Below are 20,997 nucleotides of genomic sequence, written 5' to 3' on the forward strand. Positions count from 1 at the left end.
GGCGAATAAAAGCAGAACAAAAGACCGGAAGAGATAGAGAGAGAAAATCGTTTCTTTTGTGTGACGGAAAATTATCCTTTTTTTTTTCTTTTTTTTTTATTCACCCAGAAATTCTTCAGCTTCCCCGTGTTTGTCTTTGCGTATATTATAATTAATATATTATAATTAATATATTATAATTAATATATTATAATTAATATATTACACCAAAAAAAAAAAAATTACTGTTTTTTTTTAATTCATTGCTTTCGCATATCTATATCACAAAACATCAAAGATCTGAAGAGTGGGTTTTCCTTTCTTTTCTCTTTATTTCTGTATTTCAATCAAAAATATTGAATTAAAAGCTACGTTGAAAAATTTAGCAAGGAAAGACGTTTCATCTGATGTACAATTTTAATTCATTTAAAATGGAACACAAAAAAATATGTGTAGCAGATTTTGGTGTCTTTATCATTTCTGTTTTTAATTGTAAAGACAATCCCATAATCTCCAAATGAAAATAAGAAGATAATATACAGTGATATATATATATATATATATATATATATATATATATATATATATATATATATATATATATATATATATATATATATATATTAAAAAGTAAAAGAACACTCCTTTCTTGGTTATAATTTAACTGCCAGAATTGAGCTCAAATTTTATCATGATTTGAGCCTGAGTTTATGATTCCAAACAGTTGTGATGAAATTTCATTCCATAAAAATGGCGCAGGATGTTGCTTTCGCCACAAACCTTACACCTTCAAGAGTCTTATGTTAAAAAAATGTTGTTTCATTATAACCTTACGATTTGGAAGAGTGCCTTTGCCAGGATTTAGTTCACGGCTCAGCAATGCTCAAAACTGGGATTTCATCTCTCATAAATTCTACAAAAAAGATGTCTTGGGATTGTAATCCTTATTGTCTGTTTAAACAAAAAAAAATCATAGTTTTGAGTTTTTCCAAACTTCAAGCCCGTTCATTTACATTTATTGCTTGTTTTTGTTGACAAATTGATTCTCTGTTTTGTCTTAATTTTTTTTGTTTTTTTGTTATTTTGTTTTTGTTGTGTTGAGTCACCTCTTATCGAGATAAAAAAAAAAGTCAACAATAAAGGTCAATGAGACGGATAGATTGACAGTTAAATGATGATGAATAGTATGAGAGGATTAAAGATCGTCATATACCATCCAACTCAAAGCAAGAGCCGATCCAGAAAACAGCAATTCTTCCCCCTTTGTCAGAAACATCGCTCATGGAATGTGAGGACTAAAGGACAAAATAAGGGAAGCGAGAGTTACGAGGCTGCCGAAAGTAAACCCAGGGTCAACTTTCTACTCTCCTTTTTGTATTGTGTTAGCAAAAGGTGTTTCTCCAAAGCTGAAGAGGATAAAAAAAATTGAACAGCGAATTACTGATGGCTCAAGAAAGACTAAATGATTTAACAATAACGAAGCGATCACTGAACATGAGCTGTTGCATGAAACTGACATGTCTGATATCGGAAAACAACTTCTTCTTCTTCTCCACTAACTCTAGAAAAAAATTGTTGGTGCTGATTTAGAATTGCACTTAATTGAAAAAAAAAAAAAAAAAAAATTCCAAAAATGACGTACTAGCAGGACCTGAAGAAATTCCATAGCGGACTCTTCCATATTTAATATATTGATGTTAGCATTCTGTGGATGTTCAGCATAAATGGAAATACCCTGAGATTATTGTAGCTCTTTTGTTAAAACTGCAAAAGTATTTATCTAAGCTAGCAGGGACGCCTGGCATAGCCCGGTCGTAAAATACGCTTAAATACGATATTTTAATTTATGTAGATTTCGTATATATTATTATAGAGTCAATTTTCTATCGATTTTTATATATTATAAAGTTGTGATTTCAAAAATAAAAAATATATCCATATGATTTGGGTGCATCAGTTTGAATCGAAACCTAAACCAAAACTTATGAAGAAAAAATATATTTATAACTTGAGTTCCTTCAGCTATAATTGAAACCGAAACCAAAACTTATGAAGAATTCTTGGTAAAATTATTTATTACAAGAAATGGAAGGTCATAACAATTAAACAACAGTCACTCGGAAGAAAAAAGATGTAAGCGTGACACACAAAATAACACACGCTATCATATTAATATATAGATGTACTCATTATGGAACGCAGATGTCATATTCCAAAAATCACATAAATTGATCAAGTATACCAGGGTCTTGCAAACTTCAAGAAACCATGGAACCCCTGAGCAGGGCAAACGTTTTTCACAGAGCACTAACAAGATAATTTATAAAATAAATATGAAAAACATTATTTTCAAATTTTAATTCATGCTTGTTCATTAGTCGTTTATGTTCGTGATTTTACTATATTTTCCTGTTTCCAATCTTTTTTTGTTTTTGATTAATCAAAAACTTGTATTTTTTGTTGATTTATTTTTATTTTTTTATGAACTATCCTGAAAACTTTTTACACCTGTATTTATGTATCATATCTCCTTCCATTAAAAAAATATTAATAATTAAATGCCTGCAGCCATTTAATTTTTCCATACAAAGCAGTTGGTCCTCTTTTAGAAAGAGCTTCTGGAGCCCCAGGGCTCTGTGGAGCCCACTTTGAGAAACCCTGAAGTATAGAATCCAAAAATATATAATTTTTTTTTAAATAGAAAATCATTTTTTACGACTTTTACTGATTCTTAGAATCAATTGTAGCCATTACAAGGTTCGATAGTTCAAATTGAGTTATCTCCTTATTTAGAGTGAATAAAAAATGGTCGATCCAAAAATAATGTCCTGTTTTGAAATAAAATTTTATATTCTTAGTTTAAAAAAAAATTCTTGATCAGTTTACATGATTTTTGGAATATGATACCTTCGTTCCGTGACAGGTACGTACATTATAAAGATTTGTCTGCATTTTTTTTCTTTTTAGTTGAATGTAATTCTAAAAAAGCACCAACTTGTTTTTATATGTGTGTTTTGGTTTGTCTTTTTTTTTTTTCTTTTTCTTATGGCGCCTGTGAGTGAATATATGTACAATTTGAATGATTAAAAAAAAAAAAAAAAAAAAAAAAAAAAAAAAAAAAATTATTGTAAAATTTTAATTTCTTTTTCATGATTTAATGTCTTTTTGTACCGGCTCTGGAATAGGTAACAGGCCTCGTGTTTGTTTAATCCAGCAGAAGTAAAGCGTACAACTTTTCCACCAATCAAAACACACCTTCTATTTTTAAAATATGGATTGATCCAAATGAATGTAAACAATAAATAAATAAATAAAAATTATGAAAAAAATTTGAATGACTATGGAAGGATAGCTTTGTTTCTCGTCTTTTTCCATTTTCATTTATACATGTACATATTTTTTTAAAAGAAAATTTCATAATTTTTGTTTAAATTTTTATTTCTTATTTTTCAATTGAAATATTGACGTCATTTACAATTACATCGCCATAGACAAATGCCCTATCATAAAAAAATAGTCTCATTTTTAGCATAGGTACTCCAATAGCCAGAAACTCTTGAAATTTTAGTGCATTTTAAATATGTATGCATTTGTAAACATTCAAACTTAAAATTGCATTTAATACTTGATACCATTATTGCTTCTTTGCCATTGTGTAAGACTGCAGCGGTTAAAACAAATGGCCACTATATTTGGCATTTGGTTCTTTTATGAACATATTTTTTTCAGTTTTTGTTTAATATTAATTATTCAATTTATTTCTGAAATTCCATAAAATATAAAAAAAAATTATTCGATTATCTGAATATTGTTCTCATTTTCGTTTTTATTTTTCTTTAATTTTTTTTAAATCGCATTTTCATCTCAACAAGGCACAGTGCTACTTTGATGTAGGAGGTTACTATCTGGGGCATAATTGAAGTGACACTATGTAGGGAGTTTAGCAGCAAGATGACTGTTTACATTACATTTGAACTTCTGCATGTCAGTACAGTCGAGGAAACAGGAACTCCAAAGGGAATTCCAAGGTTTAGCAGTTCAGGGGCAGAAACTATTAGAATAGAAGGCTTTCTGGGATCTGAGGATCTCTACTGTGTAGAGGTGGGATTCTGCTGCTTGTCAGGTTTGTTGGGGGTATTTACATCGAGAGGGTACAAGGGCTTGTAGTTCGTCGGAGCATCTACCATTAAAATACTTGTAAAATAGACAGAGAGATGCAACATTTCATCGATGGGACAGTGGCTGAAGTCTAGCTGACAGTGCAGGGCCAATTAGGTTTACGACTCTCCTTTGAACCCTGTCCAGGAAAGAGAGACTACTAGCAGATACACCAGCCTAAATGTGGGAACAATACTCCATACATGGGCGAATGCTGGCCTTGTAAAGATATAGGATACTTTCAGGTGTAAGTAACTTTCTAGCACGATAGAGAGAGCCCACCTTCCTCACAGCAGCGGTAGCAATGGCTGCAATGTATCTGTTCCAACTCATGTTCCCTGTGAACGTTAAGCTGAAGAGTTTGAAAGAAGTACTTTCAGGTAATGTATCTGTAGCCATGGCCATTGGTGGTTGAGAAGGTTTCTTGTAATCATTGAAGAAAGAATGCTTAGTCTTGGCAGCATTGAAGTTTACCATCCATTTTTGCCCCCATTCCACTACAGACTAGAGGTCTTCCTCTAGGATTTCCGCCATTGCCTTAGATATGTGTTCATTCGTTTCCCCCTCGTGCCTATAATAGAGAGTGGTGTCTTCAGCAAATATACTCATCTTGGAAACAATTTTATCAGCAAAGTCACTTGTGAATATCAGGAATAATAAAGGGCCAAATCTCACAATGTTTCGGCCACTTAAACCTCCAACTTTAGGTGTGTCTTTTTGAAGTTGGGAATCTATCCAGAATTTAAAACTGAAACCATTATTTAATGTGGTCTGGGTCCATTATTTTTATTTGATTTATGAAAGTAGATTGTTCTTGTTCCATAAGTCATGGCCAGGTATAAATTATCTCTCTAACATTCTGCTTGTCCTTTCCTTAGTTAATCTGTACGTTACGCTTTAAAAAAGGCTAAACACAATTTTTGAAAGCCAAACTGCTTTAAAAAAAAAAAAAAAAGGCAAAATTCACAAAGTTTGGCTTTAAAAAGTTTTAGTTGGCAAATCTGAACAAGAGTATGAGAGTGACCTCCCTTTAATATAGCCTCGGTTTCGAGTATCATTATAATAATATATGATATTCAAAAATGAATATCTTTATATTTATCTATAAAGCTAATTTTTTTATGCTAGCCAGAAAAATATCAGCTTCATCAAAACATATTCGTTGATTGAATAATTTTCTCATTCATGGAATTTTTATGGGTTACGTTAGGTAATAAATTATTCTGTTATTCACATGGAATCCAATGGTGTTCTTTAACGATCGGTTTCAAGTGACAGTTTGCTGAAGGTTGAAGGTACATACCTTGCTATAGGGGCTAAATAAGAATACTATGCTAATTAAAATTTCTATCTAACCATAAATGATAGAACAAGAGAAATATGCTCCTGAAGATTACATAGTGGGTTCAGTTCAAAATTCTGTATAGGTACCAAAGTTCAAAGATTCCCGAGTTCGAAAGGATGTGCCTGAAAAAATGTCAGAGGTTAACTCGGCTGAAACATTGTGAAAATAACAAACAAAATGAGAACACTAGTCCAAACAATTCCAAATTACCAATCCTTATCTAAAAATAAAACAAAAAAACTAATTTTTAGATAAATTGTTTTAACCTTTCTCATTTGTTTTTATGAACATGATAAACTATTTACAACTATCTCAATTGATTTCTAATATTACGGAATTTCCCAAGTACCAAAATGGCAAACGTTTTCTCTTGTAGTACTGCTGCAGTACACTACACTGACAAACAATATGACTGAAGTCCATTAATTTTTAACTTCAAATAATAATTTTTAAAAAATACTTGTGAAATAAGATTACTTGTGGGAAGTTCGAGAAAGTAATACTACTACTGCTACTATTACTACTTCTACTACTACTACTACTACTAATAATAATAATAATAATATCAATAACTAGCTGTACCTACCTGGTGTCGCCCGGGATGCAGCAAAGTCATTTTAGTTTTTAATCTTTATCTGTTGACACATTTTTTAAAACTTAAATAAAAATAAAATAAAATAAAATTTCACTTGTAAGGGAGACAACTCTTTTGATTTTCTTCAAGTGAACGTACGAGTTACTTCCTTTTACTGATTTGGATTTTTTGATCATAATTGAAATTTTTTTTTTACTTCATATTTTCAATTGTTTGTGTGGAACTAATTTTTTTTTTTAATCAGCTGTAGCAAAGTATATTGTTACAGTGCCAATAACAGGGTACAGCAATAACAAATGGAAATTTGCTAGTTGGAATGAAATTTTTGAATAAGTCAGCTTAAATGCTATTTAGGCCCAACTTTTCAGATCTAACAAAATGAATTAATGTATTAGATAATTAGTGATAGTTATTAATATGATGATATAACTGGTTTTGCCATGGGCTAATAATTATAGGTTAAGATTGGAATGTAGTTGTCAGTTGCTTTTGGAATTCAAAGCAGAGTTTGTTTTGACAGGTTATGAGTCAGCTGAATTGTAAAATGAACATTTATGCTTCATTAAAAAAAAAAAAAGCATGTGTAAAATCTAGTGCTGGGACAATTTCCTGATTCTGATACAATTACCGAGTCCGATTCTTTTTAAATTTCTTAATATAGAGTTGTTGTTTTTTTTTGTTTTTTTTTTTTTGTGTATGTGTCGGAAGAGGGTTACTGCAAACCCTCATGTTATATATGTTTTTATTTTTGCAAATGTAAAAATATATTTAAGAGTGTAGCCTATAGATTTTAGTTTTACTGGTAGTTTAGAATCAATAAACATTTATCATCGATATGAGCCATGGAAAGTTAAGTGTTAAACAAAAACAAAGAAATAAATACAATAAAAAGAATCGTTTTGCGCATTGGAAAACAGGTATAAATTCTATCCGATTCCGATAACCCAAAAACGTTCTGATTTTTTGTTTATTCCCGCTTCTGATTAATCGTCCCAACACTAATAAAAACAGAAATAGTTCTGATAAATATAATCGGTTGATTGAAAAATGATAGAGCAACGATTGACACTGAGTGGTTGGAATGTTTTGTGCTTTGCTCCCCTGGTGGGGATCCAGCGAGGAATCCACAATACATAAAGAAATGAGCGTGGGAGTAAGATAACATGGTTCAGCAATAATAGTTAGCAATTTAAAATCGTTTTTTCTTTTTCTTTTTTATGCGTTTCAAGTTTTGATCTGTGATCAAATCTGTGGAAGAGGAACACACTTCTGGAAATGCTAGACGAATTCACTAACTTAAGAAAACAAGTTAGTGCAGCTTTTCAGTTTTATGTAACGTGACATGTTTTATGAAGATAACGCTTCCATTACACATAACTATAAGAAGAAACGTCACGCACTGGTGCATATTTTGAACCAAATGTATCTTAGCGTTCGCTCGGCTTTGGCCGGAACATGGCATCATCAGCCGGATCATGCCGAGCAACAGCTCGGGTTTAGCTGCTGTCTGACGTAACACGCTGATCAGCCAATCACAACGCAGCGCGCTGAATTACAACTATTTAATAATACAAACAAAAATATTTTCTTTGAACATTTTTTAAAACATTTTCTTAAAATTATCTTACCTCCCTCCAATTAAATTTTGTTTATTTTAATCTTTTTTTTGACAGTTATTATTTAAAAAAAAATGAATACTAAAACACCAAACTATGGTAGATCGTTTGTTTGTTTTTAGTTTCTACACGTTTACATTTATTTCTTTTGCAATTTTTTTTTTTTTTTTTTTACGTAGCGTTGTTATGATTTTATCAGCGGTGCTCAACATAATCCAGCTCTTGATATCATGTTCCGGCCAAAGCTGAGCGAACGCTGAAGTACGTGGGGTTCACAATGTGCACTAGTACCAAAGAAACGTCACGTCATGCATAACCAAATGAGGAACTTTACAGGCACCACATACAAAAGTCTCTAAAGAACATAGGGCCACTGTGTTACACACGTTTGTTATAAAAATGCACAAAAAATTCTAAGAGTTCCCGACTATTTTGAATAATAGTAAGGCAATTTCTTCATGCTGGTGAAATTGTAAAAAAAAAAAACAGAAAAACAAAACTATTTTCCTGGGAGGGAATTGCACTGCTTTTTTTTTTTTTTCTCTCCTTCTCTCCTTTTCTTTATGTGTATTATCCTAGATAATCCAAATATTGTACCTGGGGTATCACAACCCGGTGATGGGAGCTCGAAGCTAGATTCTTGTTATCTGACAAGTTGCAGAGCTGAGAATAAGGGCTTGAAATGGCACTGTCTATTGCAGCTGGTTTTAAATCGATCCACTGACTACAGTCAGGAATGTGGCCAATGTTGGGTTTGCAGAGGGACCTTAGTGATGAACTATGGTTTGGGTTTCCAGGGTAGAAAGGTGTTCCTGGCTTAGTGGATTTCTTTTGTGTGCTTTTGTGTAGGTTCTTGTGGTCAGTCATTGAAGTGGGCGATTTTAAATGTTTGGAATAGCTGAGATCTGAAAAACACAAATATCAACAACACATCATCAATTAATTTGATAACAAGAAGCCAAATCGGCTACACAATGAGATTTTCATTTTTTTAAAAATAGGGTTATACAGTTTCAAACAAAATCTATATCTATTATATGTATAAAAGTGAACGCGTGTGTGTGTGTTTGTACATTTTCCTACGCAGTAACTCCGTCAATTTTAAGTCTACAGACTCGAAATTTGATATACAGGATACTGAGATTTGGGAAAATCTTCGTAATCAGTTTTCGGCCAGAAATTTGGCTGTTAAGGGGTCAAAGTACAACGATTTGACCTTTGAGAACTCTACCAAACTCCTCCGCCAATTTGGGGTCTAAACACTTGAAATGTTACATATAGGTTCCTTGAACATGGATCTAACTTAATAAATTGATTTGAGCGCAAAACAAATGTTAAGGGGTCATAATAGGGGTCAAAGTTAAAAAAATTGACCGCTTTTTTTTTCTCAACACACACCTCCAAACACCCGGGCAACGTTAAAACGTTAAAATACAACACCAGTTTCTTTATATAGCATCATTCATATTATTGCTCCATAGAAATAAGAATCATTTCTTTCGGATGCTGATACGTAGTATCAAAATGACAATTGAAATATAAATAACTCAAGACTGTGTTTATTGGTGCCGTTAGAAAACGAATATATATCTAACATTATACACAAAGAAAAAAAAATGTAAAAATCACACCCTTGAAATAAATATATTTTAAAATGCAAAACGAATATTAGAGATTCAGTTTTTTCATTGAAACATTTCAATATGAAGTCTCTAATTGAAAAATATTCTGAAACACACAATCATCCTAGTAGCTCAAAAGAATCAGAAATAGTTACTTACAATAATTACTGAACAAAACTCGAAGCGAGATCATAATAAAAATGGACATTTAGCATCATATAGCATTGAACCTTTCAGCGAAATTTATATAGATTAACCTAGTAATTAAATAGCTTTGTTAATGAAACAATAAAGGCTTTTTATACATTTATTCTATATTTTTATTTTTTACAAGGCAAGTCGAAATATTATATCATGTATAACATATTACTAATAATCAACCGTCTTGATATTTTTATAATTCATGTCCAGATTTGTTTATATCCTGATACATTTCTATCGTCCTTGGAATAAATAATGTTTGTTTACGAAGAAACAAAACTGAAGCGAAAACTGATTACTTACTTGTTGTATAATTTAATTTTCGGTGCGTGCTTGACGGAATGATGCGTTGTGCCCTCTTTCAAATGGTCGTCTTTACTTTTGTAAGCATGAAGTGTATGTAGTTGTAGCATCGAAGAATTTTTTTCCAAATGAATTTCAAAATCAGCGAGCTAAATGAAGGCGACATTTTGACTACACACCGAATGTGTAAATTTGACCTCTTGTTTACCTTTAGCGTGACCGCTCTTTTTTCAATACGATATTCCAACGATCTCATAGCTAGAGATGAAAGAATTCACAAATGATGAGACATAGGTCATTCTAAGTCACCGCATATTTGAGGGTCGAAAAATAAATGATTTTTTCTCCGTTTCTTTATTTAAAGAAATTTTATCGATGGGCGGGCGAGTGATTTACGACTTTTAGTTGCCCCAAGAAATTTTCAATAGACTGTGGCGACCGGTCCTGTAAAGTCTCAAGTGAACGTGTCTGTGTGTGTGTCTGTGTACATTTCCCTAGCAGTAACTCCGTCAATTTTAAGTCTACAGGCTCAAAATTTGATATACAGGGTACTAAGATTTGGGAAAATGTTGGTGATCGGTTTTCGGCCACTAATTTGGCTGTTAAACGGTCGAAATTCAACGATTTGACCTTTGAGAACTATACAAACTCCTCCGCCACTTTTTGACATGGACCTAATAACTTGATTTGAGACCAAAACAGTAAATGTTAAGGGGTCATAATAAGGGTCAAAGTTAAAAAAAATTGACCGCTTTTTTTTTCTCAGCATACACTTCCAAACACCCAGGCAACGCCGGGCTGAAATGCTAGTATCTATAAAAGTGAAAATGTCTGTGTGTGTTTTTTTGTTGTGTGTGTCAGAGATAGGACAAGCTTTTTAATTTGTTTGGGTCGAAAATTTGAGCTGCCAAGGGATCAAAGTTCAAATTAATTAACCTTTGCGTTATCTAGCAAACTACTTAGTAAATTTTTGGTCTAAACATTTGAAAGTTTACATAACGGGAATTCAGACATGCAGCAAGCATTTTAATAAGTTTTGGGGCAAACATTTAGCTGCCAAAAGGTCAAAGTTGAAAGAGTTGACCTTTATAGATTCTACCAAACTCTTCCGCTAATTTTGTGTCTAAACACTTGAAATTTTAGATGTAGGTAACTTGGACATGGATCAAACATTTTATTTTGATTTGAAACTAAAACAATGAATGTTAAGGGGTCAAAATTGGGGTCAAAGTTAAAATATATATTTTTTTGAGGTCTCTACCATAATTACACAGACAATTTTTGGTTTAAATTCACACATAGGACAAGTTATGAACAGTACAAAGGACTCGAGCAAAGCCGGGCAGAAATGCAAGTAGTAATAAGGTTGGTGGTGAGAGTAATAGTAAATTAATAGCAAATAATTTTGGGTTTGAGATTAATAGTAAATTAATGGCAAATAATTTTGGGTTTGAGATTAATAGTGAATTAATAGCAAATAATTTTGGGTTTGAGATTAATAGTGAATTAATAGCAAATAATTTTGGGTTTGAGATTAATAGTAAATTAATAGCAAATAATTTTGGGTTTGAGATTAATAGTGAATTAATAGCAAATAATTTTGTGTTTGAGATTAATAGTAAATTAATAGCAAATAATTTTGGGTTTGAGATTAATAGTAAATTAATAGCAAATAATTTTGGGTTTGAGATTAATAGTGAATTAATAGCAAATAATTTTGGGTTTGAGATTAATAGTGAATTAATAGCAAATAATTTTGGGTTTGAGATTAATAGTGAATTAATAGCAAATAATTTTGTGTTTGAGATTAATAGTGAATTAATAGCAAATAATTTTGTGTTTGAGATTAATAGTGAATTAATAGCAAATAATTTTGGGTTTGAGATTAATAGTGAATTAATAGCAAATAATTTTAGGTTTGAGATTAATAGTGAATTAATAGCAAATAATTTTGGGTTTGAGATTAATAGTGAATTAATAGCAAATAATTTTGGGTTTGAGATTAATAGTGAATTAATAGCAAATAATTTTGGGTTTGAGATTAATAGTGAATTAATAGCAAGTAATTTTGGGTTTGAGATTAATAGTGAATTAATAGCAAATAATTTTGGGTTTGAGATTAATAGTGAATTAATAGCAAATAATTTTGGGTTTGAGATTAATAGTGAATTAATAGCAAATAATTTTGGGTTTGAGATTAATAGTGAATTAAGTGTAATTAAGTTTAGAGTTTAGAGAAAAAGTAAAGAAGGGTTTAGTGAATTATTAGTAAATAAGTTTGAAGTTCAGAACAATAGACAAAAAGTAGCGCATAATTTTGGGTTTGAGATTAATAGTGAATTATTAGTAAATTAGTTTTAAGTTTAGAACAATAGTAAAAAAAGTAGCGTAAAATTTTGGGTTTGAGATTAATAGTGAATTATTAGTAAATTAGTTTGAAGTTCAGAACAATAGTAAAAAAGTAGCGTAAAATTTTGGGTTTGAGATTAATAGTGAATTATTAGTAAATAAGTTTGAAGTTCAGAACAATAGTAAAAAAGTAGCAAAAAATTTTGGGTTTGAGATTAATAGTAAATTATTAGTAAATTAGTTTGAAGTTCAGAACAATAGTAAAAAAGTAGCGTAAAATTTTGGGTTTGAGATTAATAGTGAATTATTAGTAAATTAGTTTGAAGTTCAGAACAATAGTAAAAAAGTAGCGTAAGATTTTGGGTTTGAGATTAATAGTGAATTAATAGTAAATTATGTTAGTTAATATATATATATATATATATCGGCGAAACAAGCGACCCCTCCTTGTAGAAAATTTCGCAAGTGAAGTAATTAATATTTTTAGCCAATTTTTCGATATTTGTCGTCCGAAGGGTCTTGCTTCAAAACGATACTGATCTTGTGAAAATCCGTCGCCTTTGTCGAAAGTTTTAGGCAGACATACATACATACATAAATTTAAACAGACAGGTGAGATTTATATTATAGATGACCCTTTTTTATTTTATTTTTATAGTTAAAAATGCGGAAAATATTCAAAATTAATTAAATGATTATATGATTGTTTTTGCACTATGAATTAGGTGCTCTCAAAAAAGTGGATGATTTAACATGTTGAAAAAATAAATTGTAAAATGGATAACATTTTAGAATTTGAAATGTAGCTGCTTCGGTTTCTATTTGTATATGCTCTGTAGTTAAATTTCTCATACATTAAGCTTCAGAAATAAAAGTATTGGCATAAATAAAGGGTGAAATATAATTGAAAATGCATATTTTTTCATAAACATACCTATATCCAATCAAATATTATAAATATAAATATTTCAAATTAGATCCTATCATAATAGAAGAAAGTTTGTTTTTAATAAAATCCATAACCTTTTTTTTTTTTCAATCCAACCATATTTGGTGTAAATAACCTTATTTTGTCAGGAAGTCATTTAATCTCCTACAATCGCTGAATCCCATTGCTTTCTCGATTTCACAATAAACCTAAGTTTTCAGAGATCATTAGTTGTTTAGCATGAAACACTGTTTTGGGGATTTAAAAACAAAAATGTATATTAAGTCATGGCTCTCCAGCAGTGTTGAACAAACACCACCTCCCTCAAACAAAAGAACAAAAATTGTTCCGAATATGGGAGCTAATATATATATATATATATATATATATATATTGCTTTTCGGGTTACAAAATTTTATAATGGCTGAATAAAGACCAATTAACATGATGGATTAAAAAAAATAAAAAAGAGCTAACCAGGTTTTCTTTCTCGCTCAACAAAACTAAATCGAGGAAAATTAGGATAAAAAAAAAATTGTCATGAATATGCCGGGGGGGGGAGAAAAAAAGTATCATTAAAAAAAATAAAATAAATGAAGAAAGAATCAGATAGAAATCAACTTAAGATCCAAAAGATTTTCTTTCTGTTTGCAAAGAGAAGGTTTCAAGGACTTAATAAAAATGGTTTCTAGGATTTTTTAAATGGAAAGGTAAGTGCGACCTATTCAGGATCATGAACATATCGACACTAAAGTTTGTGACACAAGCTCAATTATACATACATACATATATATATATATATATATATATATATATATATATATATATATATATATATATAGAGAGAGAGAGAGAGAGAGAGAGAGAGAGAGAGAGAGGCTCAATAAATGGAGCACGATGTAGCTTTATGGTTGGGTTCGAATCTCATGACCAACAGGAATTGTTACCCTACACTGATGATTGGGTAAGTATCAGACATTAGTGTATGTAGGTAAAAATTAATAATTATTATTTAATTACAATTATATATATATATATATATATATATATATATATATATATATATATATATATTTGATTGAATATTATAAATATAAATATTTTAAATTAGATCCTATCACGTTACAAAATTTTTTTTTAAATAAAATCTACAATTCTTTCTTCAATCCAACTATATTTGGTGTAAATAACCTTTAATTCATGCTGACATGCCCACCAAATCCCAGTCATGAATGTCCAACAGTCTTTGTTTTACTGCTGTTCAATATTTTCCAAATGATATGTTGTAGCACACGTGAACACTGTAGACAATGATTTCGCTATTATATTTCATTCAAAAGTTGATCCTCGTTCATCTGAACTCTAAAAAGGAATTGTGAAGTGCTTATTTTCAATAACCAGTAAAAAAAAAAAAAAAAAAAAAAAAAACTAAAGAGACTTCTTCTGTTTTTGTTTGCATTTTTTTCTTTCTGATGCGTGTCCACATATAATCATTTGACCTTTGAAATCATCTTAATAGTGGTCTATTTACCATTGGACCAGCATGTCTATATACTGTTTTAAATGTCAACCTTATATTGTTTTATTTTTCATTTCATATCTACACAAGTCTAGAACAAAACAGTATTTTCATCGGCTCGTGCATTCTACTATTGGTATGCTAGTTTATTTTTAAGTCTTTGGATGCAAGGGTTTGTATTTGCACGCGTAAGCATTCATTGCTGACCTTTGATTCCTCTCATTGTGAATGGATTTAACTTGTATTCACTCAACCATATCAGTCCTAAATAGATTTTGATTATTAAGGCCCCCACGTCATATTCATTTATTTGGTGAATGGCACCTCGGACTGATAATGTTGTTGCGTCCGACGGCACATCAACCAATTGGAAGGTCATTTTATACTGCAATCATACATGTGTTCGTTAGCGATTGACCTATAGATCAATTTGAATTTGAAGTCATTATTAACACAATATATTAAAATACAGTATTACCAGATTTTAAGTCTATTCAATAAATCTCGAACTCTAAAATGCGGAAATGTCACTAAAGCAGAAAAATCTGGGTAGGCATTAAATTTGTTTGTTTATTTATTTTTTTTTTTGTTAAATATTATTACACGAGGAATCATTTTGAGTTAAAACCTATTTACTATTACGCATGTAAACTTGAGAAATATACACTTCAAATATGTAAGCAGTAAATGAAGAATAAAAATGATCCAAAAATGGCCGTCTTATAATGGTAGGTCATACTGGATAACTTTAGCTCATGTTTACAAATCTAAAGTGTGCATTTCTTATTACAAAATGTGTTTCTCAATACATGTGTATTTCTCAGTAGAGTTTAACTTGAAAAGATTCCTCATATAATAATATTTAAAAAAAAAAAAAAAATTTAGTACCCACACATATTTTTTTTCTAGCGCAATAAACTAACGTTGTGATTTAAAACTTAAAACTTACATGTAATTGTAAAGCGTTCAAATTGCTAAATAGAGCATGTTCAGTTAAAGCTGCAGAGTTCAATGTTACAGTAAATAGTTCTTAGTTTTTTTTGTTTTTTTTTCCTAATATAACGTTGAAAAATAAGGATGACTGGAATACTCAAGAAGAGTTGACAACTTATGAAATTATAAAAAAAAACTCTTGGTTTAAAACTAGCAGCTACACTTAAAATAAAACAAGAAAAAAATTTGCGGTAAAAAAAAAAGATTTAAAAAAATGTATTTTGTGCTATTAGAATTTTCTTGATTTTATTTTGATTCAATAAATGTTCAGATAATTAATATTTTATTTTGTATTATTGTGGTTCCGAAATTGCATTGTCTCTCCCTGTTGCGTGCTATTTAAAATGAAACTAAAATAGTTGTCCCGTGACAGTAATACACAAGTGCGAAAAGCTTTAAGCTATACGTGTAGTACGATTGACCAATTCCTTGTCCCTAGTAGACTATCAGGATGCGGCTTATCATACAAAGAGCTGCATAGGTGATGCGTAGCAGTAGTTCGTTTTCTCTACTCTTTTTTATTTGCTACTAGCCTGAGTGCCCGGCGTTGCCCAGGTGTTTGGAGCTGTTTTGAGAGAGAAAAAAAAGTGTTAGTAGGCAGGCAGGCTCGAACCCGTACTTTGAAGGAGAAAAAAAAAAAAAAAAGTGGTTCTTGCCGTTGCGTCCATCGCCAAACCGGAAGCGGCGAAGGTTTAAACTAAGTCTAGTCAGTCGAAACGAGGGAATGACTTTTGAAAATATTGGCGATATCAGCGACCCCCTCCTTGTAGAAAAGTGCTCAGTTGAGGGTGAAGGAATTAATGTTTTTAGCCAATTTTTTGATATTTGTCGTCCGAAGGGTCAAGCTTCAAAATGATACCAATCTCGTTAAAATCCATTGCCTATATCGGAAGTTTTAGACATACATACATACATTTAAACAGACAGGTGAGATTTATATCATAGCTAATATGTTTGCTGTGAGCATATTGATTTTTCTCTTTTTTTTCTATAGCACCTATTATAAAAATTAGTAACAGCACAAAATTATTTGGAGTGTAAGCATTCTCTTGGGGGATTTTCTTTTTCTTTACAGCGTACATATATACCTTAATGTTTTACAATACGTTGTGAGTTTTTCACAGCCTTTCCCTCAGAGGTGGAGGGTGCAACTGTCCCAAACTTAACCGCCCTCTTATTGAGGTTCAGAAACTAGACAATCGGCTTATCCGCTGTATACCGCTCGATTTCCTGTTTGTGACGTCATATTTCAATGCACGGCCTTCATTCTAGTGGGCTATTCCACTTTTCTGTTCAATCTAACCTTAGGTGGAAAATACCGTTTTTAACAATATTTTTACACACCCACATCCAATTGTGTTATATTCGAATTGCAGTGTTGTTAAAAGATGCAGTGCCTTTGTAAGCAGTTTATCAATTCTTTTTTTTTTTGTTTTATTACTGAAACAATACTTAGAGCAAACTAGCTGTATATACCCGGCGTTGCCCGATCGAAACATATTGCCGGGCGGAGAGTTTAGTCACATACTATTTAAGATACACCGAATATTCTTCTGAAAGTGGACCACATATTGAATTTATAGAAGCACAAAACACACCCATCTTCGTCTATGAAAATCAAACGGAAAATAACTCTCATAGCTTAAAGGGGAAATAACTTTCATAGCTTAAATATATTAACTTACTCTCGTTTTTAAATGCAACTAGTGTCGGCCAATAATAATTGAAAATAAATTAGATGAAAAAATAAATAAATAAACTTAAAATAATGTCTTAATAGAACAATTAAATCAACATGGAACTAACTTTTAAAATAGATTTTCTTTAATGAAATATGCAAATGAGGTTACTCCTTGAATGTAGATTCCCTTTGAATAAATAGTATATATAGAAATCATGGTAAAATAAAATTGTATAAAAATCCGTTTTCAGTATGAAGATTAATATGTACCGTTTGTATATATTAATCAAATATCAGGGCTAATGAATACATAGACAAGTTAGTATAGTGATTCCTTTTATTTCTAATATGATTTTAATCATGAAAATATCATTTACTAGCAGATGTACCCGACGTTGCCCGGTATTAAACGTAACATTAAATTTCTTTAAAAAAACGATGTAAGGAAAAAGGAAATAAAAATAGAAAGAAACCGAGACGTGCGTACATGAGTATTATGTTTTTTCTAAAGTAAAAAAAGCACTCGAGCTTTTTTTTTTTTTTTTTTTTTTTTTTTACAAAGGCATCACCACATTATCAAGGCCCAGAGGCCACTCAAGGATAAGGGTTAAAGAGTGTACAGTAGAAGTTGGTCAATATAGTAATCATTAGTAATGAAAATTTGGTAAATTTAATAACTTATATGGAACGGCTCATAAGGAACTTATTTACTTTAGACTTGAACAAAACCATATTGTAGTCAGCCGGAAAGCAGGAAAACGGAAGACAATTCCACAGGCGTGCAGTTCTAAGAAAGAAGCTTTGTTCATGGAATCTACGTTTAGGTTTAGGCACAGATAAAGAGTGGGGGAAATTATTGATAGTGTTTACAGCTGAGATCGAAACCAAAACCTAAAGACAGTGAGTCAAGTACGATAGCCATTAGGCCAGCTTGACATGTTCTTTTAAAAGTGTTTTCAAATCTACTTATTCTTAACATAAGGAAGCTGTCATGTAAACCATGCACGCATGTGGATTCGTGAAACAGTAGACAAACACATAAAAATCTGATGATTCTCAAGTACCAATTTTTCAATTTTGACCCCTTCGCGGCCCTCTATTCCAGATGAAAAACTTTTCCACGCGTTTGAATACCTTATATAGCAAATTTCAAGTCTGTAGATCAAAAATTCGTTGAGTATATAGGTTGAGAGTTGTCCTCACACGCATACACACATTCTCATTTTTATAGATATAGTATAATATATTTCTTTGTCAAGATGATATATATTTAGATATTTCACGACATATGTGGTTTCAACATAATTTTGTGAATAATGTTTGAAGATATTTAGACAAAACACTTCCATGGAAATGAACTAAGCACTTAGAGGTCGGTTCAGTGACCACGCAAATCTCTGGCTTTGAATCATTTGGTTTTTGTTTTATAGGGAAACATTGCCACTTGTGCTCTACTGTCACGGGACAACTTTTTTGGTTTCAGTTTGAAGAGCGTACAATAGGGCAGACAAATGCAGTTCAAGAATTCCCTAAGGATTTCTCCGAAAACAATTGTAAATACAGTGAACATTAACACGTTTGTATTATAAATTAACAAACAAACAAACAAAAAACTCTATTTTGTGTTATAATTTTCTTAATTTTCTTTTATATTCGATAAAAGTGCAACAAAAGTCCTGTCTCAAAAAGAAAAAAACAACAACAAAAACACGTATTCTATTAAAGATTGTTCATAATTATACAAGTTTTCCATTAAAGACTGCTTATAACTAGTTATAAATTTGGAGTAATGAAAAAAAGAGAAATACGTTTAGAAAATAACATTAAAAAATAAAACTATTTTCAAAATGTGACTGTGATATGTAGGAATGGTCGGTGGAAGGGGAGAGGGGAAGATGTTCTACGTATCTGCTGGCATTTTTAAAATAGATGTTTAAGCCGACTTTGAATGTTGATATATGTGGTAAGTAGAATTAGAATATTCTATTAAAATTACAAGATGTACAAGAGAGAGAGAGAGAGAGAGAGAGAGAGAGAGAGAGAGAGAGAGAGAGAGAGAGATCTTAATTAACTTCAATTAAAACTTATTTTTTAAGCACTTGTGAAGTACTGTTACAGGACAACTTTTTTTGGTTTCGGTTTGGAGAGCGCACAGCAGGGGTAGACAAATTCAATAAAAAAAATCTAAGAATTTCCCCGAAAATTGCCGTAAATACATTGAACGTTAACGGCTTGAATATGTTTAATATGGTACTTTTAAAATAAAAATATATAAAAACATTTTTTGTTTAAAAACCTCTATTTTATGGTAAAAAAAAGTCTATTTTGTGTTATAATTTTTATTAATTTTATTTTAATTCAATAAATGTGTAAAAAAACTTTTTACTCCTCCACCTCCCAAAAACCATGCATTCCATTAAAGTCTCTTTATAACTACTTATAAATTTTAACTCGTGCATTTTGACAAATTTTATTTATTTTTCTACACAAAATAAAACGTCTATATTCTTAATTTTATTTTAATTCAAAATTTTATTTTAATTCAATAAATGTTAAGATATTTTCCTTCTGCGTTATTGTATTGTTGATATTTGCGGAGATTTTTTTAGTCGGTTCGGAAATTACATTTGTCTGCTCCTGCTATGTGCTCTCCAAATTGATTTTTGGTTGGTTGTTTTTGTTTTACGGCATATCAACCCTTTTCGGGTTATTTAATGCCGAATCCAAAGATTTTGAAGAAAAATTTTTTTTAATAGAATATATTTGTTGTTTTCACGTCGGTTTCTATTTAACCCATAGTTGGGACCCTATCAGGTACTACCACTCAGGGTCAGAGTGGACCTGGGAGCAATGGTAATTAAAGGGTGGCTCCACACTCCCCAAAGCCCACAAGCTGGGGCCTCACCACTTGATATAGTTTAAGGTCATATCCAGAACCCCCATTGAGGGACTTTTACCCTCTGCAGGGGGGCAGTCGGCGTATTCTAATGCCCCACCGACAGGGCCATCTCCAAATTGAAACCAAAAATATTGTCCTGTAACATTAGTGCACAAGTACTGAAACATTAAATTAGCGTTTTATGCTAATCAACCAAGAAATTTATAAACGTAAGAAAATAGTATCGTGCAATGAAATTAAAATGTTTTACTTTCTTATGTCTTTTTTTATTTTTTTAAATTAAAAAATAAAAAATTATAAGAAATTTGAAATCTAAGTTTTTATGCTTGAAATAAGAAAATAAAACTTGAGATTCGTCCACATATTGTTACAGAGAGGGAAAATTGTAAATGGCAGAGATAATTCTGCAGAGAAAAATCGGCTATCTGGGCTTGCAGAGATAACATCCAGACCCAGGAAAGCGGCGAAAAATAAGTCAGGGCAACGATCCTAGATGGTGGTGCGCCAGCAATGACGTCAAAGAAGTTCAAAATGGGGGACGCAGAATTTCTGGGGATTTAGTCAAAAAATAGAAGCGTTGAGGAATGTTCTGACATCATCCGTCCCAATAAAAAAGAAAGAGAACCAGACAAAAGAAGCGACCTTAGCAAAGCAAGCAGACACATAATATCTCAGCGATTTTGCACATACACCACCGCCACCCTGTGACCCCTCCTTGCTGTCAGTGTTGTCACTGGAGAATAAACAATTTTTCTAATCGTTCTCGTTACTTATTATCAAAATTATAAGATACTTTTTTTGTTTACATA

The 20,997-nt window shown here is 31.3% G+C and overlaps 2 protein-coding genes across 7 annotated transcripts in view; both read right to left on the minus strand.

Moving 5' to 3' along the window:
• The window catches only part of LOC145242983 (protocadherin-17-like), a 155,606-nt gene extending 149,400 nt beyond the window's left edge, over positions 1-6,206 (minus strand). For 2 of the 4 annotated variants that reach the window (XM_080106101.1, XM_080106098.1), the window contains exon 1: positions 6,069-6,206. The gene's annotated coding sequence lies outside the window, so the exon portion shown is untranslated. The remainder of the gene's footprint in view (positions 1-6,068) is intronic. The other 2 variants (XM_080106103.1, XM_080106100.1) reach the window with 1 other exon arrangement.
• LOC145242982 (protocadherin beta-8-like) overlaps positions 78-20,997 on the minus strand; it is a 177,636-nt gene continuing 156,716 nt past the window's right edge. For all 3 annotated transcript variants that reach the window (XR_013862832.1, XM_080106096.1, XM_080106097.1), the window contains one exon: positions 78-8,598. Coding sequence is in view for 2 of the 3 variants with exons in the window: in XM_080106096.1 (XP_079962222.1) it covers positions 8,264-8,598 (335 nt within the window). In the remaining variant the exon portion in view is untranslated. The remainder of the gene's footprint in view (positions 8,599-20,997) is intronic.

This window comes from Euprymna scolopes, chromosome 21 (genome assembly GCF_053919585.1).
Source record: "Euprymna scolopes isolate OS-2025 chromosome 21, ASM5391958v1, whole genome shotgun sequence".
Lineage (NCBI taxonomy): Eukaryota > Metazoa > Mollusca > Cephalopoda > Sepiida > Sepiolidae > Euprymna > Euprymna scolopes.